This window comes from Ruditapes philippinarum, unplaced genomic scaffold (genome assembly GCF_026571515.1).
Source record: "Ruditapes philippinarum isolate M1 unplaced genomic scaffold, ASM2657151v2 ctg3579_1_1_1_1, whole genome shotgun sequence".
Classification (NCBI taxonomy): Eukaryota; Metazoa; Mollusca; class Bivalvia; order Venerida; family Veneridae; genus Ruditapes; species Ruditapes philippinarum.
The window spans coordinates 372-22,632 of record NW_026854422.1 but is presented as its reverse complement, the minus strand read 5'-3'; the positions used below and the strand labels follow the sequence as shown (position 1 = coordinate 22,632).

Genomic DNA, 22,261 nt, shown 5'->3' with positions numbered 1-22,261 from the left:
TTGCCTACTTAAGAAGGGTTATAATGATATTGCAGTTTCCAAGCTGTACGTCAATGTGATTCGTATCTTTGTAATGATTATGTGTTTTACAAAATTAGAATAATATCTTGTGAACATTATCTGTAAAATTTAGTCGTTCGTTTTATACGTTGACTTAAGGGCGTTTATTTAACTTTTAACGACCATTAAACCGAACAATTATTTTATGCTCACATAAAGTGTAATATCCGTCACAAGGACGTGATAACCTTTCCAAATTATTCTTTTAACCATACCAAAATGTTTCTAACAATAGAACACAATAACAATAAAATTTGTTTTATTGAGAAATCATACTTTTAAGAAATGGCAAGTGTTGCTAATTTTGGTAGGGTTTACGTCACATCGTCTTTATTCGGATTACCCTTTGGTGTTTATCTCAAGGGAAATGTTCATAATTTTTAACGATATACGAGATAATAAATCGACGTTGTATTTATTTCATAATAAAATTTAATTCGAATGTCTATATAAACTTAATGTGTTCACACTCATCTTTCGTCGTCGTTGTTGTAGTTGCTTTGATGTTGTTGTCATTTTGTTGGTTTATTTGTCTGTTTCTTGTGTAATCTTTTTCCTCTTTTTTTTTTTTGGATGGGGGGGGGGAGATTACAACATTATTATTATTATTATCATTATTATTATTATTATTATTATTATTATTATTATTATTATTATTATTATGAATCATCATCATCATCATCATCAATATCATCATCATCATCAACAACAACATCATAATTATTATGTTTTTAGAAACAGCAACAAAACATGCTATTAATGACATAAATGTATTAAAGGATGTTTAAGTGGTTTTGGCATATTTAGATATTTTTTACTACAAAGCCAGTGTATTGCTTATCAATTCAGAAGGTACTCGTTAAACTGATGTATACTCATTTAAAGAAATAAGTGTTGCTACTGCTATTGTTTGTGTACAGCAACATTTTTCCTGATACATATGCCTACTGAATCTAAACATTAAATAGTTTGATTTATATCATGTAATCACAATGCGTATAAATGAGGAAGAAAAAGTTAAATAACTCCAAAATGCTGACATGCAATGAGAAAGAAGAACAAACTTTTAATAATGCAAATAAACTTATTATATCAAAGAGAGCAAACCATCAATTGGGAAATAGCATAAAAAGTGTTCATGTCGATAGGTTGTTCTATTAATTAAAGCAAATTAACATTTAAACTGTAAATCATAAGTTGTCTCCCTTTTTTATTTCAGCTAAACAATGATGTCTTCGTTTAGGTATAGGTTGACTCCCTTTAATGTTAGAGCAGTAAGCAAAGAAACGCTGGTTGCCTCCCTTTTATGGACAAGCAATCCAACTTTAGGTAAAGAAAAAAATGACATTTTAGAATAGTTTCGTTAATAGTTGCGTATCCATTCCGTGAGGAGTCTAACATCCAGGACGTTTAAGCGATTGCTTCTTCTTCGCAGTCGGTTCAAGATTTCTGATTCTCTCAGCCTCGGCACTGAAACAATATCTTTACATATTATACTGTGCTAAATAAATACGAAATATACTTTCCAGCATTATCTAAAGTTTCACTTAATTAAGTTTTATAATTATTTTAATATTTTCATATATACTATAATTTTCATCAATAATAATATTCAATTATAACATATATAACAAGTATTATTTCAACGTCTTCATTATCATCATCAGCAGGATCATCATCATTATCATCATCATCAGCAGCACAAAAATCATCGTTGTCATCGTCGCCGTCAACGTCTTCTGTATCATCATTATCAGCATTATTACCATCATCATTTTCATCATCATCATCTTCTTCTTCCTCATCTTCTTCTTCATCATCATCATCATCTCCATCATCAACATCACAGTATTTAACATCATCATCATAATCATTTTAATCATTATCATCATCATCATAACCATCATCATCACCATCGCCAACATCATCAGCAGCAGCAAAAAAAAACAGCGTTGTCATCGTCGCCGTCACCGTCCTTTTCTACTTCATCATCATCAGCATAAGTACAATCATCATTTTCATCATCATCATCTTCTTCTTCTTCATCTTCATCTCCGTCATTAGCATCACAGTATTTAACATCATCATCAAAATTATCATCGTTTTCGTCGTCTCATTCATTATAATCATTAAAATCACCATCATCATCACCATCATTATTATCATCATCATCAAAATCTTTATAATCATAATCATCATCACCATCTTTATCATCATCATCATCACACAGTATTTAACATAATCATCACATTTACTATCGTTTTATCATAATAATCACCTGATATCGTTGTCATCGATCTCTTCCGGATCAGTACAGATAATTTTCTGCAATGCTGTCTTAATTCTGTTCTTTACTTCCGCTTTAGGGCCTGACATATAGAAACCTGCCACTGTCGGAAGAAGTTTGTCAAGTTGTTTTTCGATCGCACCGAATATCTTATACCATTCAGTGTAGTAATCGGTAAACGCCGGAGCGAGAATCATTGCTTCCGCCTTGGTAACTCCAATGATGCTTTCTAGTCGAGCGTCTTCATCATCCTGCTGGCCGGCATCATTATCACCTTCGTCATCTGAAGAAACGGGAAAATAATTGATGGGATGGTAAATTTGAGGTTAAGTTGACCATGCACTCCTGCACTGTATGCACACTTACATGTATATTATAACTCGCTAACGAAAACATGACCATACCTTGATTTTGACTTTTCCTTAATTAATCAACGAATAACAGAAAAAGTTACAGTCAGACGTTTCCATACTAGCATTCTAATAATCTACGCAATAATTCGTTGTTATTTGTAAAGCTAGACTTAGTATATTTTATTTTGTGCTTATATACAATATGAAAAAAAAACTAATAAAACGAATGTCATCAGACAAATCATTTGAGCCGCGTCACGACAAAACCAACGTACTGCGTTTACGACCAGCATGGATACAGACCAGCCTGCGCATCCGCGCAGTCTGATCAGGATCCATGCTGTTCGCTTACAAACCCTATAACAAGAAGAGAAACTGATAGCGAACAGCATGGATCCTGATCAGACTGCGCAGATGCGCAGGCTGGTCTGGATCCATGCTGGTCGCCAACGCATTATGTTGGTTTTGTCATGGCACGGCTCATTTATAGCTTTGGAAATATAGAAAATTAAACCATCTAGCGGTATAGGTCCTCCATCATAGTCATTGTAAATCTTTCCTAATTCTGTTAGCTCAGGTTTGTCTTGTTTGAGCAGGCTTGCGGCTTTTCTGACGTAATGGTTGGTTATTACGCGCCCTTTATACCAAGCAAATCTACAGCAAATATCATAACATGCTATAACATCGGATGATTAATGAATCGTATGCAAAAATCAAATTAATTAAACAATCAGATTTTTCTTTTTGCATCAATTAAAATTGATAGTGTAATTGTGTCTACGAAAAATGTACTATGAATAGTTACATGAAATACATTGATAATTTTCATAGCAGCTTAGAAAATAAAGCAAAAACAACTCACATTATGACATTTAAACAGATAAGCCTTATAATAATTAATATTGATAAGTTACTATGACAAAGACAATAATTGAGCCGCGTCACGACAAAACCAACATAATAGGTTTGCGACCAGCATGTATCCAGACCAGCCTGCGCATCCGCCAATCTGATCAGGATCAGTTTCTATATTTTTAATAAAGTTAGTAAGCGAACAGCATGGATCCTGATCAGACTGCGCGGATGCGCATGCTGGTCTGGATCAATGCTGGTCGCAAACGCCCTATGTTGGTTTTGTCGTGACGCTCATTTAATGATCACAGTCTAGCTTTGATCACTATAGTTTTGCTCACATTTAACTACATCAGAATAAACTAGCTTTGGTCAGAATAGACAAGTACTAGCTTTGATTAGAATAGACAAGTGAAGTTCAAATTTAAATATGATCATAATAGGTAAGAAATAATATAGAGACACGAACAGCTATGATAACAATATATTAAATATGATTAGAATAGACACGTGCTTTGCCTTGCCTTTCGACTAAGCTTTTTCTTTAGTCTTAAATGTACCAGGATTTGATTAAGCACACCATACATATAGCATGAAATTGTTATATATTTTCTTCAGAAAAAATGCACTTAATAGTCTTCAATGTTTATGAAATTTAAAATTAAATCTTCTGTCGGTTCCACAGAGCTTACTACAGTTTTGTTATCAACAGAAAAGAACCTGTGCATGAGCAAAAAAAAGATACTGTTTCTGTAGATTTCGAAAAATACGTACTAATATGGGTATACACCGTGAAAAAAGGCCCAAAAAAGAAAATAGAAATTTTGATTTACTTTCAGCGCCTTCTTCATGAGACAACTTTATTAAAATAAAACATTTTTATATGCATGTATATCGAAAATTCTAGCCTATATATTATACGCGTACAGTATGTAAGTCAAGTTATTCTGAAAATAACGCATGTGGAATGACACACATTTATGATCAGGTATTGTCATAATTTTTTCACATCTCTACATCAGCGTTTGTGATACTACTTTGGCTATGAAAGAGTCTGTAACATTCTCTGAAGTGTAACATATGTGTGATATTTCATCTTTGTGATGTTTTATGTTAATACTTTTATTTAAACATGCATATACATTGTACTATTATGGAAATAGTATCTTTTGATCATCACGCCCTACTCGCATTCAATACAACAGAAATCAGTTAGAAATTACGTCGATTTTCGAAAAATGTGTCAATCATGTAAACTGCAGTTTGCAGTAAGCAAAGACATTCATCCTCTTTAGCGGGCCACTGATTTTAAAAGGCTATAAGAGGACAGTATTATATTAAATCATAAATGAAAGATTGTCCAATAAAGTGTCTCATATGTCAACCTGTCGCCAGCGCATGCGCAATGACGTATTACCCAGATATATTAAACAAGAATCTACCCGAAGCAAGAAAAATACCGAAAAGGAAAACAAACCTGAAAATATATGGAGCAGCTTCAAGCCTCGGCAAAATTTGCTTCATAAAGAGCTTCATGATTTCTGTGTTATCTAGTTGTCCGCATGTAAATTCAGTGAGCCAAATCAGTTTTCCGTATCTATTATAGAGGTCCTCCAAATATTTCATCACTTTATTGGCGTTGCATGAAAAAGTATGCGTGGCAATATAGTCAACCCGACAGTCCTTACATAGTTCAAAAAATGTATCGAACCAATGTATGGGTTTATCGTTACACATTTCACCACATATACAGGCCGACGGACTGACCAGTTTTGCACCTTTGCATCTCTTTTCCAGTTCTGGCCAGGCTGCGGCTGCCTCTCGTGCAGTCACATCTGATTGGCTGATATGATTGGGCTCATTGAACGCCAGACAGTACTTTTCATTGTTATGAAGAACAAGTTTTGAAGAAAGGCCCCAAGCCATTGGAACGAAGGAGTCGCTGTACAACTTACTGGTTTTGAATGGGGAGCATTGGCTTCTTGAGGTAAAGAAATCACGATTTGGTGAATAGTCATACCTGTGGAAAGAAATTATGAATAAAATTCTAATGCTATTTCAACATTTTATCAGCGTATTTTCGACTTTTAAAAAGCATGTTATCGTCTTGACGTTGTTATGTCGGTTATGCATTTTCGCACGTAGTTTCTTTAAAAATTAATTTCATTTTTTGTCTCAACGGCACGACATTATAAATGACTGTTTTACTTAAAAATAAATAACATTTGTAGATATGAATAAAATCAGAGATAATTATTCTAAAAGCAGAAAATAAATCTACAATTTATATGAAAAGAAATCGAAAAGTGTATATAAACGATATATCAGTAAGCACGTGTATCCTTTCATTGGTAATTCACATTCAAAAAGTAATGATACGTAAATCTAAATAAGTTCAGGATAAGTTTCAGTTATGACAAAATTAATGTACTCATCTTCTTTCAATATAAACAATCAGTAGCTTCCAGGCCGGAATAATACCGGAATTAATACACGTATAAATTAATTATTATTTAGCTACTTCGTTTTGTCCAGATTTCCGTTTGTTTCTGTAACCAATTATTTGTTTTTTGTTTTTATTTTGACTTGATAAAGAAAGCATTAATATTGCTTACCACCAGGCTATGTTGTCAAGGGCCTTGTCGTCGCCACACATCCAGTCTCCCACCATATGAACAATTCCCTTCTTTTTAGAAACACCGAGTACATTTAATACCGGTACGCTTATCAATATAAGAAGTTTTAATAAAATCGCCATGTCGAACGTTTTAAAACATATATCCCACCAATGTTGACGATAGAATGACATATGTTATAACAATATATGAGAAGAGATGACAAGTATTTTATCTGTCATAAATATCAACATATGTGCCTGATCTGTCAATTAGTTTTTTAAAACATTTATAAATGATTAATATCTCAGTGATTTAACTAGTCACATATTGCAATTTACATGTAATATCTAACTTATTGAAAATACAATTCACAATTATTTTTCTGGTATTTTCTTTATACACATTTATTACATATTTTTTCTGGACTACTATTTCACTTGTGTTAAAGGTACAAATAAACAAATTCATGCAATAGAGGCTTGACATTTGATGGATAATAATATATGGGAACCGCCATGTTGATATTTTCATTTTTATTATTTTAATGTTATCATTTATCTGTTTATTTTATTTTTTTATTCTTTTTTAATCAATAACGTTATAAAGTGCAAAATATCATCTCACATGACAAACATGTAAAAGTACTTATACGGAAATTATCGAAAGTAAAGCTGGCTTCGCATTTACAACGATTTCACCCGAACACGGTGCCTGTACCACGTAACATTTTTATATGATTTGCAGGTGCGATTACCATGATTTGCATGGAGCAAATAACCAATACAACGGACGGTCTAAAGTCAATTCCTACTTTACGTTTAAATATTTCATTATTTTCATTTACATTAAGTTTAAAACTCTTGATTCTTTTAGGGCATACATACATAGAATGTTTTAGGGGGATCAAGTATTTCTACAAATAATGAAACCACATTTTTCAAAGATGAGATAATCGTGTGGTTTTACTTTACGAAATAAAAGGGTTTTTTTCAAGGAGACATTGTTTGCATGGGTTATTTACTCGTGTAAGCGGGCTCTTTTCTTTATTTTTAAAAAATATGAAATATTAAAAAAAGTTCGGCTGAAATAAACCCTGGACCGTCTTTGCATTGGTTTTCTAAACCACATTTACCTCAAGAGTCTGATGGTATAGGCACAGTGTCATTAACTCAATAAGCCTAAATATGTGTTAAAGGGGTGGTTTCGTCGCAATTCAATAGTATTACTATCCGAGCCCCTGGGTGTTAAGCAGTTTCTGGGATTGTTAAAACAATTCAATAGCTCTTAAGTTCAATCATGTTTATACATTCATCTTGACTTTTTTTAATGATCTACCGACATTAATGTTAATATGTATGTTTTTTTCGTTGTTTAACGACGATGAGCTTGTAATGCCTATAATTAAGTCAAATAAAATATTTGTTCTGATCTGTTAACACGTGTTAACAAAGCGTTCGTCGGAGTACATATGTATTCTATCAAATACTGGTCCTGTTAGTCTATTTTAAATAAATCATTCGAGGATAAATATTAAAAACATTAAAAACATTACACTACTGTAAACTTACAAATCAAACTTGTGCTTTTATGTCTGTGGACACTGCATTTTTGTGGACTTCAGAAACAGCTTTACATATTCAACTTCTTGTATTAAGTTTTGTCCGTACATGTGACGGACATTGTTGAAGACTAATTTGAACTTCATTTGCACTTGACAGTACCGTCCATGAACAGGTTCAATCAAACCAAGCTAGAAACATTTTCAATTTTGCCGTGTTGGACTTTCTTTAGGGATTCTTATTTTCTCAATTTCATTGTTCGTATATTCAATATAAAACTGTCTGGTTAATGAAAGTGTCCAGTATTCATGTTTAAAAAACAAAGGAAGACTAATTCATGTGATTTGCTTTTTATTAAATACATTACAAACTATTACTGAATGCTGACAGTATACATCACGATTTACAAGTGGGAACAAATCTGCAAATAAAGAACAAAAGTGAATTTAATTATACATAGAAGTGTGGAATATAAGCAACTGACTTTCGTCATTCCTTTATGTATGTATTAATGCCTGTATGTTGTACCAAGCATAATCAAATATGTAATCAACAGGCACTTATAAATCATTTCAAAGTCTCCAACAGTTATCCCTCAATAACTAAAAGATAAGCAATACTTTTAAAGAAACGAACGTCTAATAATTTAAACGTTCTGTTAACTCTCGCCTTTTATTTAGCTTTATTGCATGCATTGAAAACTTTACTGTACTTTGATGCTGTTGTTATCAATTTGTATCATGCCAAAGTCAAAATCATATCTTAACACTGACCAGTTTAGCTGCCACAAGCTGAACTGACACGACAAAAAGACAATTGGAGATGATATGCCTCACAAGCCTTGATATAAAGTCAAGGCACAGAGATGGGTCGTATTAACATGTATTTACCACAAACCATTCCAAAGCGAGAAAAATTTTGGTATGTTCAGATTTCAAAAGGTTAGGATGATCTTTGACGAAGATGAAACCTGTTTCGTTAGGATTAGAACAAAAAATATTGTTATTTTGTAGAGTTTTTGGTCGGATAGGATGTGCATTGTAGGTTATGAAATATGAAAAACTACCGGTATATCAAATGACATGGCATGTTTTCACCTTATAAAGATAAGATTGACACTTGTTTACCCAATTATTTCTGTGACTCTTTTTTACAAGTTGAAAAATGAGACATTTTCCAACTAATGCAGCATTTATATCATTTTAAGTGTTTTCGGGCAAACCTAATGTGATGTTTTTTCTTGCTCCTCGGTGAGAACATGGAGTTTCCCACCAAGCGTTATGAAACTAATAAAATGTAACTGTTGATATAGCTTAACAACCTTTAAATATTCATAAGTTTTACCTCAGCAATGAGTAACTTGACAGGACATTGATTCTATATCTCTTCCGTAGCATTCTCCATCCATGGTGTTAGTTGGATACCAATGTTCGCGTTCACGTGACCTGGTTCCTTCGCCACATGTCGCCGAACATTGCGACCATGCTGACCATTCCAACCAGGTACAATCAGTATAAACTGATTACAAATTAATGGTGAAAAAAGTGAATATGAGAAAACATCTTTTAGACATAAGTTTATGTATCAACTGACGAAGCTAATAAAACAAAACATGTATTGATATTTAAAATTATGTTGGTTTTGATCTATGTGTCCTATAGACATAAATGACCACATTTTTAATAGCATGAAAACGTTACTGATCTTTTTAAATATCATAAATGATATAAGCATATTTTTGTTTAAAGGTTAAGCTACAGTCTCACTTACATCCCGGCAAAGCCCCGTCAGAGCCCCGGTAAACGTCCGGGTGATCCGGGAACGACCGGGAACAAGCGGGGTACATACATAACTCTGCCGGCAACGTCCTGGATGATCCGGGAACATACGGCATTCGACTCATTCGGATGGAATAAAATATTTAATATCATCGGGGTGGTCAGGGATGATCCGGGAAGATATAGCTATGCCGGCTTCATCCTTAGCTCTGCCGGGAACGACCGGGGTTATATCGGGGAGGCACCGTAGCTCCGCCGGCAGAAACCGGAGGATAACGATGGAGCTACGGTTGATCCCGGTAGAGCCCCGGCAAAGTCCGGTTCATTTGCGATGATTGCACTTGTTTGTATTAAAACCCTTCCGATTTCCCTTCTATCCAGTCTTGCATAAGGAATTTTCAGAAAATCATCATGAATTACTATTCTGGAACTATATATATTATATTAAATAAAAATTATGTATCAATGTTATCATTTTCGCGCGTTTTCAGTCCACCGGTGTTCTACCGGGGCTCTGCCTGGATCGTCCTGGGCTCTGCCGGGGCTCTGCCTGGATCGACAGGGGCTCTGCCTGGGTCAACCGGGGCTCTTCCGGCGTCATCCTGGAATGACCGGGGAAGCACATGCATGAACCGTAGCTTCACCTCGGCTCTGCCTGGATGATCCGGAGCGCATCCTGGGCGGTTAGTTGGGAATTACCGTAACTACAACTACAACTGCTGCCTGGGTTAGTGTGACCGCAACCATTATTTCATCCAGGATCGTCCCGGATCATCCCGGTTACTTACCGGGATGGTCCTGTGATCTGCCGGGAGTAAGTGAGACCGCAGCTTTATGATAAAAGCTTTTTTATATTTAAAATAATGAAGACAGACTTAAAATCAAATGATGATCATTTTTTGGTGTTTTTTTGGGGTTTTTTTTGTTTTTTTTGTTGTTTTGTTTTTTTAAATTACAATTTGAAATGCTTCCCCTTAAATGTTGCGTGTTGGCTGAATTAGGGGGAAAGTTGTCCGGGTGTACACCATTGAAAATACTGAAAAAAATGTTTCACTGCAGTGCGGAAAATGAAAATATGCATTTTATTTCATAAATATTTCATTCATAAATGTATAAGAAGTATAAATCTATTCCCTGTGTTATAGACTTCACATTGATTTTTTTTTTTTTTTTTTTTAGTATATTTCTCATTTACATTGACAGAATATCACACTCCCGTGATCTATCTTACCATTTAATGGCATAAGATGTTGCTGCTCAACCACTCCCTAATTCTAGATACAAATGTATATACAATCTGCATAATATTGTGTTATATGTACATTTAATCCAACAATGCTTAAAGCTAAAAGGACAAATATCTATTTTATAATAAATAGCATTAATGTTAAAATGGCAAAAGGTAAAAGTTGCAAACAATCACAAACTACCGGCAGTATATAAACGTATTGAAGTTTGCAAAATTGATTGTCCTTAGATCAGGAATAATGAGTACCAATTGCTCGTAACAATCTACCAAAATATTTACCCACCTTCACAATTAATCCCTTTACAGCCTGTTGTTTTTTCAGCTTTACCTTTGCACTTGTTAACGTCTGTTTCAACACCAGAAATTAAGCAGAAACGGGTACTTGTCCGAATACCCTTTCCACAGTTTTCGGAGCATTGTGACACGACCCATTCTCCCCAATATGGGTCACCTTCTATAAAACAAATGAGATCAAAGATCGACACAAACCAGCCACAACATCAGGGCGCCCGGAAAACACCGGGAAAGGACAGGAGGAGAGACTTGTAATAAGTGAAATGATAGGAATTAAAAGGGGCCGATACGGGTATAAAAGGGACAAGGGATATAAGGAAAAGGGGGGGGGGGTGTTAAATTATCACAAAGTAAATATGCTGAGAGAAGGCGATATTTCAATAAAACTTCTTAATTGTACATAAATCTTTCCCAACGCCTCAAGGTAATTATTTCTTAACTTGGCTGCTTGGCTCAATAGGGAGAGCATTCGGATTACTAATTCATAAGTCGTTGGTTCGATCTTAGATTGAGGCGAAATTTATCCGTAAAATTGTTCTTGGTTACTGCATCTAATGGACTGTAATATTCATTTGTCTCTCCATGCTGATTCAGATTTCATGTGGGATTAGTATTTGGTCACTTGCGAAGATAATGGTTATTACTGGTTATCAAGAAAAGCCGGTTCTATGTGGAAAAGACTGACAAAATATTACCAAAAACGGTAAAAACGCGATTCTTAGTAAAATAATTTTTTGTCAATATGAAGATTGAATGAACAAAAGAACCAAATGCTTTATAAAGTTCACATAGTTCTTTGAAAGCTGTCTGACAACAACAGTATCAGTAATAACATTAAGCTGTATTAAAATCAATGGTATTAATGTAATAAGTGAGATAAATGTATTTGTTTTCTCAAAAGCAATAAGGTAGAAAAAGCTTGCAAGAAATCAAAAACAAATTTGTTAAAAATTGATAACTATTAAAAAGTACCTGGACAGTCCTGCATATTACACGTTTCATTAGACATTGACAACCCAATGCAATCAGCTCCAGGGTTTGCTGGGTCCTGAAATATACACACCCTGGTCCTTGACCTTTGACTGTCCCACATGTTGCCCCACAAGCACTCCATTCTCCCCATTCTCCCCACACACCGTCAACTGGAGTTTCTGTTAAAGTCATATTATTACTTTTACTATCATCATCATCATTTTTTAATTATTTTTATTATTATTTTTATTATTATTATTATTATTATTATCATTATTATTATTATGTATTTATTTATTTATTTACTATTATTATTATTATTATTATTATTATTTAATATTATTATTATTATTATTATTTATTATTATTATTATTATTTATTATTATTATTTATTATTATTTATTTATTTATTTATTTATTATTATTATTATTATTATTATTATTTAATATTATTATTATTTTATTATTATTATTATTTATTATTATTATTATTTTTATTATTATTATTATTATTATTATTATTATTATTATTATTATTCTATTAAAGTGTGACACGAGTATATATGTATTTCATTTAATATCCTTTTTCATATGTGTGTTTCAATTGAAATCAAATTGTTTACATATTTTAATTATATTAATAAATAGACTGTACGAGGTAGTTTTACGTGTAGTTTAATTATTTACCACCTGCTTTCAATGTTGCACCTGTTTATTTTATCGATGTTGTTAAAGACATTTATACTGAAACGGGTCGGAAGTGATAATCATTGATGAATAATGTCCCTTGGGCTCAAGACATCCGGGCCATTATTCATGTAGCGGGCCGATTATCATCAATCGGTGGTAGCAATCTGACTAAAGTTCAGACTTATGTAGATCTGAAGACGACCGTATATGTTTCGCCTTCTTTATAATTCGGATTTCCCGAGAAAGCTATTTTATCCATGCAATCAAACCGTTTTAAACATAGGCATTAGAAGAAGTAACAAAATACCGCTATAGGTGAAAGTTTAACAAATTGTTTATTTTTGTTAGAAAAACAAATTACTTGAAAAAATAGAGTCAATTTTAATGGGCACGATTGTTTTACCAGTTTACCTGTCGGCTATATGGACAACCCAATGTTTGTTCTCGAAAACATGAAATTTACCTTTTCCAAGGGTTGAAGTTATAAACCAAATCGCTTTCAAAATTATGAAAGCTCGCCGATGATTGACTGTGTGAATAGTCACCAAAAATAATTTCGTATATGGTCACGCTCAGATTTAAAAGTAGGGCGTTTTTTAGAGCTGACTTTAATCAAATTGCCGGTAAGTAGAATAATCAGTTCATGGGAGTTAACTATTGCGAAACTGATTATGGTGGCAAATAAGATTTATGTGAAATATTATTTTAGGTGGTGGAACTCTATCAGAGATATCTATGGATCCATTGGACGTTTCCATTGTCGAATTGAAACGTATTGTTAGGTATATCAATGCTATTTAAAGTGCTAAATAATATGTTTAAAATGGTTTATGCAATCCATTATTCATTTGAGCTGCGTCACGACAAAACCAACATAATGGGTTTGCGACCAGCATAGATCCAGACCAGCCTGCCATGCTGTTCGCTATCAGTTTCTCTACTTGTTATAGGGTTTGTAAGCGAACAGCATGGATTCTGATCAGACTGCGCGGATGCGCAGGCTGGTCTGGATCCATGCTGGTCGCAAACGCACTATGTTGGTTTTGTCGTGGCATAGCTCAATTATAAACAGAGCAGAATGAAGTTGATGAAGGTTGACAAGACATGTGTTTAATTTTACAGTGGTACTAACATTTTTGAAATAGTATAGTTTAAGGATTGATATAGGTAGGTGTATTCATTGACAGGTCGCCAAACGTATATACACTTTTAAAATTTTAAAACAATGTGTTTAACTGTCAAATTATTTGTAACAAAGTAACTATATGGTGGACGTTTAAAAACCCATGATAAATGCGTCTGTTTCCAAAGTCCTTACACGTTTAAGGACACAATTTTACGATTAATTTATATAATTGAGTATGTTTGCCATTGCTGTCGAAAAGGTAATGCATCAAATAACCAAACGTCTTTATTCCATTGATAAGCAATAAAATTTAAAAAAAATACCTGGGCAAGCCTGTATATTGCATGTTTCAGTTTCAGTCGACACACCGGAACAATTAGCTCCCTTGTTCGCCGGATCAGGAAATATACACTCCCTTGACTTTGACCTTTGACTCTCCCCGCATGTTGCCCCACAATCACTCCATTGTTCCCAATCTCCCCACACACCGTCAACTAGGAATTATTAAAATCATCAATCGAAATTAAGAGTAAATGCTGGACGACTTCACGATGCCTTATTGTGTGACTTTTTTGTAGTCGGTGTTGGGCAGAAAACGAATACAAATAACGGTCTAGGTAGTACGTATTTCCATATAAAACTTGGATTTCTGCCATACACAGATCACAGAAAGTCACATGGTATAGGCACCCTGATGATCACATTTAGTGTCATTTTTACTTTTCTGACTGATGAAATATTATCTTTGAAAAGAAAAATATGTATGCTGTCACTTTTTAGCCAGTTTGGTTGCTCCAATTTCTACATCCAAATATTTGTACTTTCATATATACTATATAGAATAAAATGTGTTTTCATATTTGATCTAAAGATGACCGAACATAATTCTGGAGAAAATTTAAATTACACATTTTGCATGTTTCAGTTCAGCTGGTCTGCTTATTAAATATATTATTAAAAATTGTGCCCTTTGCAACAAATACCATTAGGTACTCTTAAATTAATTCTATTACTTCACATACATTGAGATCTGTTTAACATTCCCATCAAAATGGTTTAAATACTTGGTTTCAAAAAGTAGAGCAAAACCAAGAATTAGGACTGGAAATGAAAGTCCTATTAGCATAGTAGTGATATGGTCTTAATATCGGACCATGTGACCATTGAAATAAAGACCAAAACAATTTTGTTTAAATTAATATTTGTCTTAGTAAGTGAGTGGTCTTAATCAGATTTTACTCCTTCGCTGATTCAGAATTCATGAGGGATAAGTATTTGGTCACTTTCGAAGAAACTGGTAATTACTGGTTATCAAGAAAATGGTTAGGTGGAAAGACACCCGAAATATGACCAAAATGTGTAAAAACGCCATTCTAAGTGAATTAATTTTTGTAAATATGAAGATTGAATGAACAAATAATCGAAATCCTTTATAAAGTTTACATAGTTCCTTGATAGCTGCCTGACAACGACAGTGTCAGTATTAACATTAAGCTGTATTAAAATCAATGGTATTACTGTAATAAGTGAGATAGATGTATGTCTTCTCAAAGGCAATAAGGTAGAAACAAGAAACCAGAAACAAATTTGTTAAACTTGATAATTATTAAAGAAATACCCGGACAGTCCTGCATATTACACGTTTCATTAGACATTGACAACCCAATGCAATCAGCTCCAGGGTTTGCTGGGTCCTGAAATATACACACCCTGGTCCTTGACCTTTGACTGTCCCCACATGTTGCCCCACAAGCACTCCATTCTCCCCACTCTCCCCACACACCGTCAACTGGAGTTTCTGTTAAATTCATATTATTACTTTTACTATCATCATCATCATTTTTTAATTATTTTTATTATTATTTTTATTATTATTATTATTATTATTATTATTATTATTATTATTATTATTATTATTATTATTATGTATTTATTTATTTATTTATTTATTTATTATTATTATTATTATTATTATTATCATTATTATTATTATTATTTATTATTATTATTATTATTTATTTATTTATTTATTTTTATTTATTTATTTATTTATTTATTTATTATTATTATTATTATTATTATTTTTATAATTATTATTATTATTTAATGTTATTACTATTATTATTTTTTATTATTATTATTATTATTATTATTATTATTATTATTATTATTTATTATTATTATTATTATTCTAGTAAAGTGTGACACGAGTATATATGTATTTCATTTATTATCCTTTTTCATATATGTGTTTCAATTGAAATCAAATTGTTTACATATTTTAATTATATTAATTAATATCTTAGACTGTACGAGGTAGTTTTACTTGTAGTTTAATTATTTACCACCTGCTTTCAATGTTGCACCTGTTTATTTTATCGATGTTGTTAAAGACATTTATACTGAAACGGGTCGGAAGTGATAATCATTGATGAATAATGTCCCTTGGGCTCAAGACAACCGGGCCATTATTCATGTAGCGGGCCGATTATCATCAACCGATGGGAGAAATCTGACTAAAGTTCTGATCTACTTATTTCTTTTATCGACCGTATATGTTTCGCCTTCTTTATAATTTGAATTTCCCGAGAAAGCTATTTTATCCATGCAATCAAACCGGTTTAAACATAGGCATTAGAAGAAGTAACAAAATACCGCTATAGGTGAAAGTTTAACAAATTGTTTATTTTTGTTAGAAAAACAAATTACTTGAAAAAATAGAGTCAATTTTAATGGGCACGATTGTTTTACAAGTTTACCTGTCGGCTATATGGACAACGCAATGTTTGTTCTCGAAAACATGAAATTTACCTTTTCCAAGGGTTGAAGTTATAAACCAAATCGCTTTCAAAATTATGAAAGCTCGCCGATGATTGACTGTGTGAATAGTCACCAAAAATAATTTCGTATATGGTCACGCTCAGATTTAAAAGTAGGGCGTTTTTTAGAGCTGACTTTAATCAAATTGCCGGTAAGTAGAGTTATCAGTTCATGGGAGTTAACTATTGCGAAACTGATTATGGTGGCAAATAAAATTTATGTGAAATATTATTTTAGATGGTGGAACTCTATCAGAGATATCTATGGATCCATTGGACGTTTCCATTGTCGAATTGAAACGTATTGTTAGGTATATCAATGCTAAAGTGCAAAATAATATGTTTAAAATGGTTTATGCAATCCAATATTCATTTGAGCCGCGTCACGACAAAACCAACATAATGGGTTTGCGACCAGCATAGATCCAGACCAGCCTGCGCATTCGCGCAGTCTGATCAGGATCCATGCTGTTCGCTATCAGTTTCTCTACTTGTTATAGGGTTTGTAAGCGAACAGCATGGATTCTGATCAGACTGCGCGGATGCGCAGGCTGGTCTGGATCCATGCTGGTCGCAAACGCACTATGTTGGTTTTGTCGTGACATGGCTCAATTATAAACAGAGCAGAATGAAGTTGATGAAGGTTGACAAGACATGTGTTTAATTTTACAGTGGTACTAACATTTTTGAAATAGTATAGTTTAAGGATTGATATAGGTAGGTGTATTCATTGACAGGTCGCCAAACGTATATACACTTTTAAAATTTTAAAACAATGTGTTTAACTGTCAAATTATTTGTAACAAAGTAACTATATGGTAGACGTTTAAAAACCCATGATAAATGCGTCTGTTTCCAAAGTCCTTACACATTTAAGGACACAATTTTACGATTAATTTACATAATTGAGTATGTTTGCCATTGTTGTCGAAAAGGTAATGCATCAAATAACCAAACGTCTTTATTCCATTGATAAGCAATAAAATTTAAAAAAAATACCTGGGCAAGCCTGTATATTGCATGTTTCAGTTTCAGTCGACACACCGGAACAATTAGCTCCCTTGTTCGCCGGATCAGGAAATATACACTCCCTTGACCTTGACCTTTGACCCTCTCCGCATGTTGCCCCACAATCACTCCATTGTTCCCAATCTCCCCACACACCGTCAACTAGGAATTATTAAAATCATCAATCGAAATTAAGAGTAAATGCTAATACGGTTTACTGAATGATTTTTTTTCTCACGATGCCTTATCCTATTTACTTTTTTCTGACTGATGAAATATTATCTTTGAATAAAATATATCTTATGTCTCTTTATGGCCAGTTTGGATTGCTGAAAATTCTACATTCCCTTTTTTCTGTTTACTTAATTGATTACACTATAAAAGATCACGCATAGACTTTTGTCATAAAGAATACACTTTGTGGGAGGGTCTTAATAGTGAATAATATAATCAAGGCTTAGATTTAAAATGAATCCATTTTGTAAATTCTATGAACATGTCCAGATACTAGTATCTAAACTTTTATACACTATATGAAATAAAAATCTAAAGATTACCTAACATAATTCTAAGTATAAGTATAATTTTAAGTATACATTTTGTATGTTTCAGTCTAGCTTGTCTGCTTATTAAACATAATATAAGGCATTGTGCTATTTGCAAACTGAATACATGACAAATAACATTAGGTACTCTTATATTAAATCTCTAACTTTGCATATTTGTTAAACAATCCAATGAAAACAATTTAAACATTTGGTTTTCAAAAAGTAAAACAAAATCAAGAATCGGGACTGGAAATGAAAGTCCTATTAGCATAGTAATGATATAGTCTAAATTTCGGCCCATGTGACCATTGAAATAAAGACCAAAATATTTCATTTAAATTACTATCGGTCTTAGTATTGGAGTGGTCTTAAGAAGAATTTATACTGTGCATTACTTATCTTACGAAAAACGATACAAGATATTACATTTTAAGCAGATACCTCCAGATCTATGCTAGTTTTCACAACATTTTTGAAAATGTATTTGAAAGTTAAATATTGTGAAGTAAATAAAATTGCAAATGCCACTTACTATCCACGTTAATAAGCAAAATGAGGTCAAAATACGCCAAAAAAGTCCTAACTGTGTTAGTAATGCAGTAGATATATAGTGATAAATACTGCAAAATCAGTCATTAATCGCACATATTATGTAACTTTTACTTGAAAAATTTCTTACAATTTCAATAATTTTTCTCAACTTTGATTTTCATGAAATGTTTTGGCTCGTCTGGAGGCATACAACATTAAAATCATTTCAATTATATAATTATATCCCTATTAATCCGTGAAGAGTTAAATGTAAATATGTCCGAACTGACAAAGAATGTATTTTTGTATGAGACACCTGTAAACAAGCTCAATACTAAAAGAAACGCAGTGAACTCATATAAATTAATTGCAGGTAGAATCTAATGCTGATATATTCCGATTATAGACAATGATTTTTAAGAATACCTGGACAAGCCTGTATGTTACATATTTCGGTTTCATTAGGCGCACCCGAGCAATCAGCTCCCATGTTCGCAGGATCTGGAAATATGCACTCCCTTGTTCTTAACCTTTCACCTTGTCCGCATGTTACCCCGCAGTCACTCCATTGTCCCCAATCTCCCCACACACCGTCAACGCTAACTGCAAAACCAAAAGAAAACATTTTTATAGGCATATTAAAATATAATGTTGGATATATTTATGGACATTAATGTCCTCAATACGTCAGAAATACATGCGTGTGTGTGTGTGTTTGCAAGTAAACAATGACAAAATAGCAACGGAGATTTTCGCAAAGCGTTTTTTTTGTTACATAAAGCAATAACTTATGTAGTGATTTTTTTTTCAAATAAACATATCCAAAAAAATCTGTTATAAAACACGCATGGTTATAATTATAGGGTCACTCTGGGAGTCTCCGAACTCGTTGTTTAACCTTCTTATCTTTAAATTTAAATGCTATGCTAAAACGCATAGGTAATACTTCAGAAAATAAAACATTTCAAAAAAACTAACGCAGCCACACGCATTTATTTTTATTGTTCTACTTATACCACAATTATAATGCCCCGTTATGACATTGTATATAAAGAATGAAACCAGTACACGTTCGTGTAGTTATTGTAAGGAATAAGGACTTTAATAATCCAAAGAAGGGCATGTTATATTTCACACACACACATAGACAGTTATCTAAGGTCAATAACGAAGGGCTTACCTGGGCATGTTCCTAGATTACATGCCATTGTTTCTACATCATCTCCAATACAAGGCAAATCAGTTGTTAGTGGATCTGGAAATATACATGTCCTTGACCTTGACCTTTGACCCAGTTCGCATGAAACACTACAGTCGCCCCATTTGCTCCATTCTGACCAAACTCCATCAACTGTAAAATAAGATTGCAAACTGAATACATGACAAATAACATTAGGTACTCTTATATTAAATCTCTAACTTTGCATATTTGTTAAACAATCCAATGAAAACAATTTAAACATTTGGTTTTCAAAAAGTAAAACAAAATCAAGAATCGGGACTGGAAATGAAAGTCCTATTAGCATAGTAATGATATAGTCTAAATTTCGGCCCATGTGACCATTGAAATAAAGACCAAAATATTTCATTTAAAATTACTATCGGTCTTAGTATTGGAGTGGTCTTAAGAAGAATTTTATACTGTGCATTACTTATCTTACGAAAAACGATACAAGATATTACATTTTAAGCAGATACCTCCAGATCTATGCTAGTTTTCACAACATTTTTGAAAATGTATTTGAAAGTTAAATATTGTGAAGTAAATAAAATTGCAAATGCCACTTACTATCCACGTTAATAAGCAAAATGAGGTCAAAATACGCCAAAAAAGTCCTAACTGTGTTAGTAATGCAGTAGATATATAGTGATAAATACTGCAAAATCAGTCATTAATCGCACATATTATGTAACTTTTACTTGAAAAATTTCTTACAATTTCAATAATTTTTCTCAACTTTGATTTTCATGAAATGTTTTGGCTCGTCTGGAGGCATACAACATTAAAATCATTTCAATTATATAATTATATCCCTATTAATCCGTGAAGAGTTAAATGTAAATATGTCGAACTGACAAGAATGTATTTTTGTATGAGACACCTGTAAACAAGCTCAATACTAAAAGAAACGCAGTGAACTCATATAAATTAATTGCAGGTAGAATCTAATGCTGATATATTCCGATTATAGACAATGATTTTTAAGAATACCTGGACAAGCCTGTATGTTACATATTTCGGTTTCATTAGGCGCACCCGAGCAATCAGCTCCCATGTTCGCAGGATCTGGAAATATGCACTCCCTTGTTCTTAACCTTTCACCTTGTCCGCATGTTACCCCGCAGTCACTCCATTGTCCCCAATCTCCCCACACACCGTCAACGCTAACTGCAAAACCAAAAGAAAACATTTATAGGCATATTAAATATAATGTTGGATATATTTATGGACATTAATGTCCTCAATACGTCAGAAATACATGCGTGTGTGTGTGTGTTTGCAAGTAAACAATGACAAAATAGCAACGGAGATTTCGCAAAGCGTTTTTTTTGTTACATAAAGCAATAACTTATGTAGTGATTTTTTTTTCAAATAAACATATCCAAAAAAATCTGTTATAAAACACGCATGGTTATAATTATAGGGTCACTCTGGGAGTCTCCGAACTCGTTGTTTAACCTTCTTATCTTTAAATTTAAATGCTATGCTAAAACGCATAGGTAATACTTCAGAAAATAAAACATTTCAAAAAAACTAACGCAGCCACACGCATTATTTTTATTGTTCTACTTATACCACAATTATAATGCCCCGTTATGACATTGTATATAAAGAATGAAACCAGTACACGTTCGTGTAGTTATTGTAAGGAATAAGGACTTTAATAATCCAAAGAAGGGCATGTTATATTTCACACACACACATAGACAGTTATCTAAGGTCAATAACGAAGGGCTTACCTGGGCATGTTCCTAGATTACATGCCATTGTTTCTACATCATCTCCAATACAAGGCAAATCAGTTGTTAGTGGATCTGGAAATATACATGTCCTTGACCTTGACCTTTGACCCAGTTCGCATGAAACACTACAGTCGCCCCATTTGCTCCATTCTGACCAAACTCCATCAACTGTAAAATAAGATCGCTTGATGAAAACTTGATAATGATTAAAACAATACAAATTAAAGGCGCTCAACTGAGGTCAAAACATCATAAAGACATACAATTTATAATTCTTGCATACATATCAACAGTTACTGGTCAACTTCAAACGGCAAAATATGTAAAATATAATATAAGTCATATTCTCATATATTTATTTTCTTATTGATTATTTTTATTATTATTATGATTATTATTATTATGATTATTTTCGAGTGGGGTTTTGAATTAAAATCGTTCAATCTTTGTTCATTTTTTGGTCATTTTTCAAAACTGAAATAATTACTCCGAGAAGGACGACTGAGCGGATGAACTTAATTTTTGCAGTCAAATTTTTGGCCCAGACCCACA

At 33.0% G+C, this 22,261-nt stretch overlaps 2 protein-coding genes across 2 annotated transcripts; both read right to left on the bottom strand.

The window, feature by feature from the left end:
* Window positions 1–1,201: 1,201 nt before the first annotated feature.
* On the bottom strand, window positions 1,202–6,380 carry LOC132740086 (uncharacterized). The gene is made up of 5 exons (XM_060727947.1): window positions 6,168–6,380; window positions 5,030–5,572; window positions 3,215–3,354; window positions 2,339–2,630; window positions 1,202–1,530 (listed from the first exon to the last, which is right to left on the bottom strand). The coding sequence occupies exons 1-5, from the start codon at window positions 6,359–6,361 to the stop codon at window positions 1,455–1,457; spliced, it is 1,245 nt and encodes a 414-aa protein (XP_060583930.1). The 5' UTR covers window positions 6,362–6,380; the 3' UTR covers window positions 1,202–1,454.
* Window positions 6,381–8,073: 1,693 nt separating this feature from the next.
* On the bottom strand, window positions 8,074–21,877 carry LOC132740088 (A disintegrin and metalloproteinase with thrombospondin motifs adt-1-like; the record flags this gene model as incomplete). The annotated part of the gene is made up of 10 exons (XM_060727949.1): window positions 8,074–8,150; window positions 9,074–9,247; window positions 11,040–11,210; window positions 14,163–14,333; window positions 15,458–15,637; window positions 17,658–17,828; window positions 19,172–19,348; window positions 19,926–20,096; window positions 20,958–21,134; window positions 21,707–21,877. Coding segments are annotated over 9 exons (1,562 nt in total), but the record flags the coding sequence as incomplete, so codon positions are not given.
* Between the last annotated feature and the right edge of the window lie 384 nt (window positions 21,878–22,261).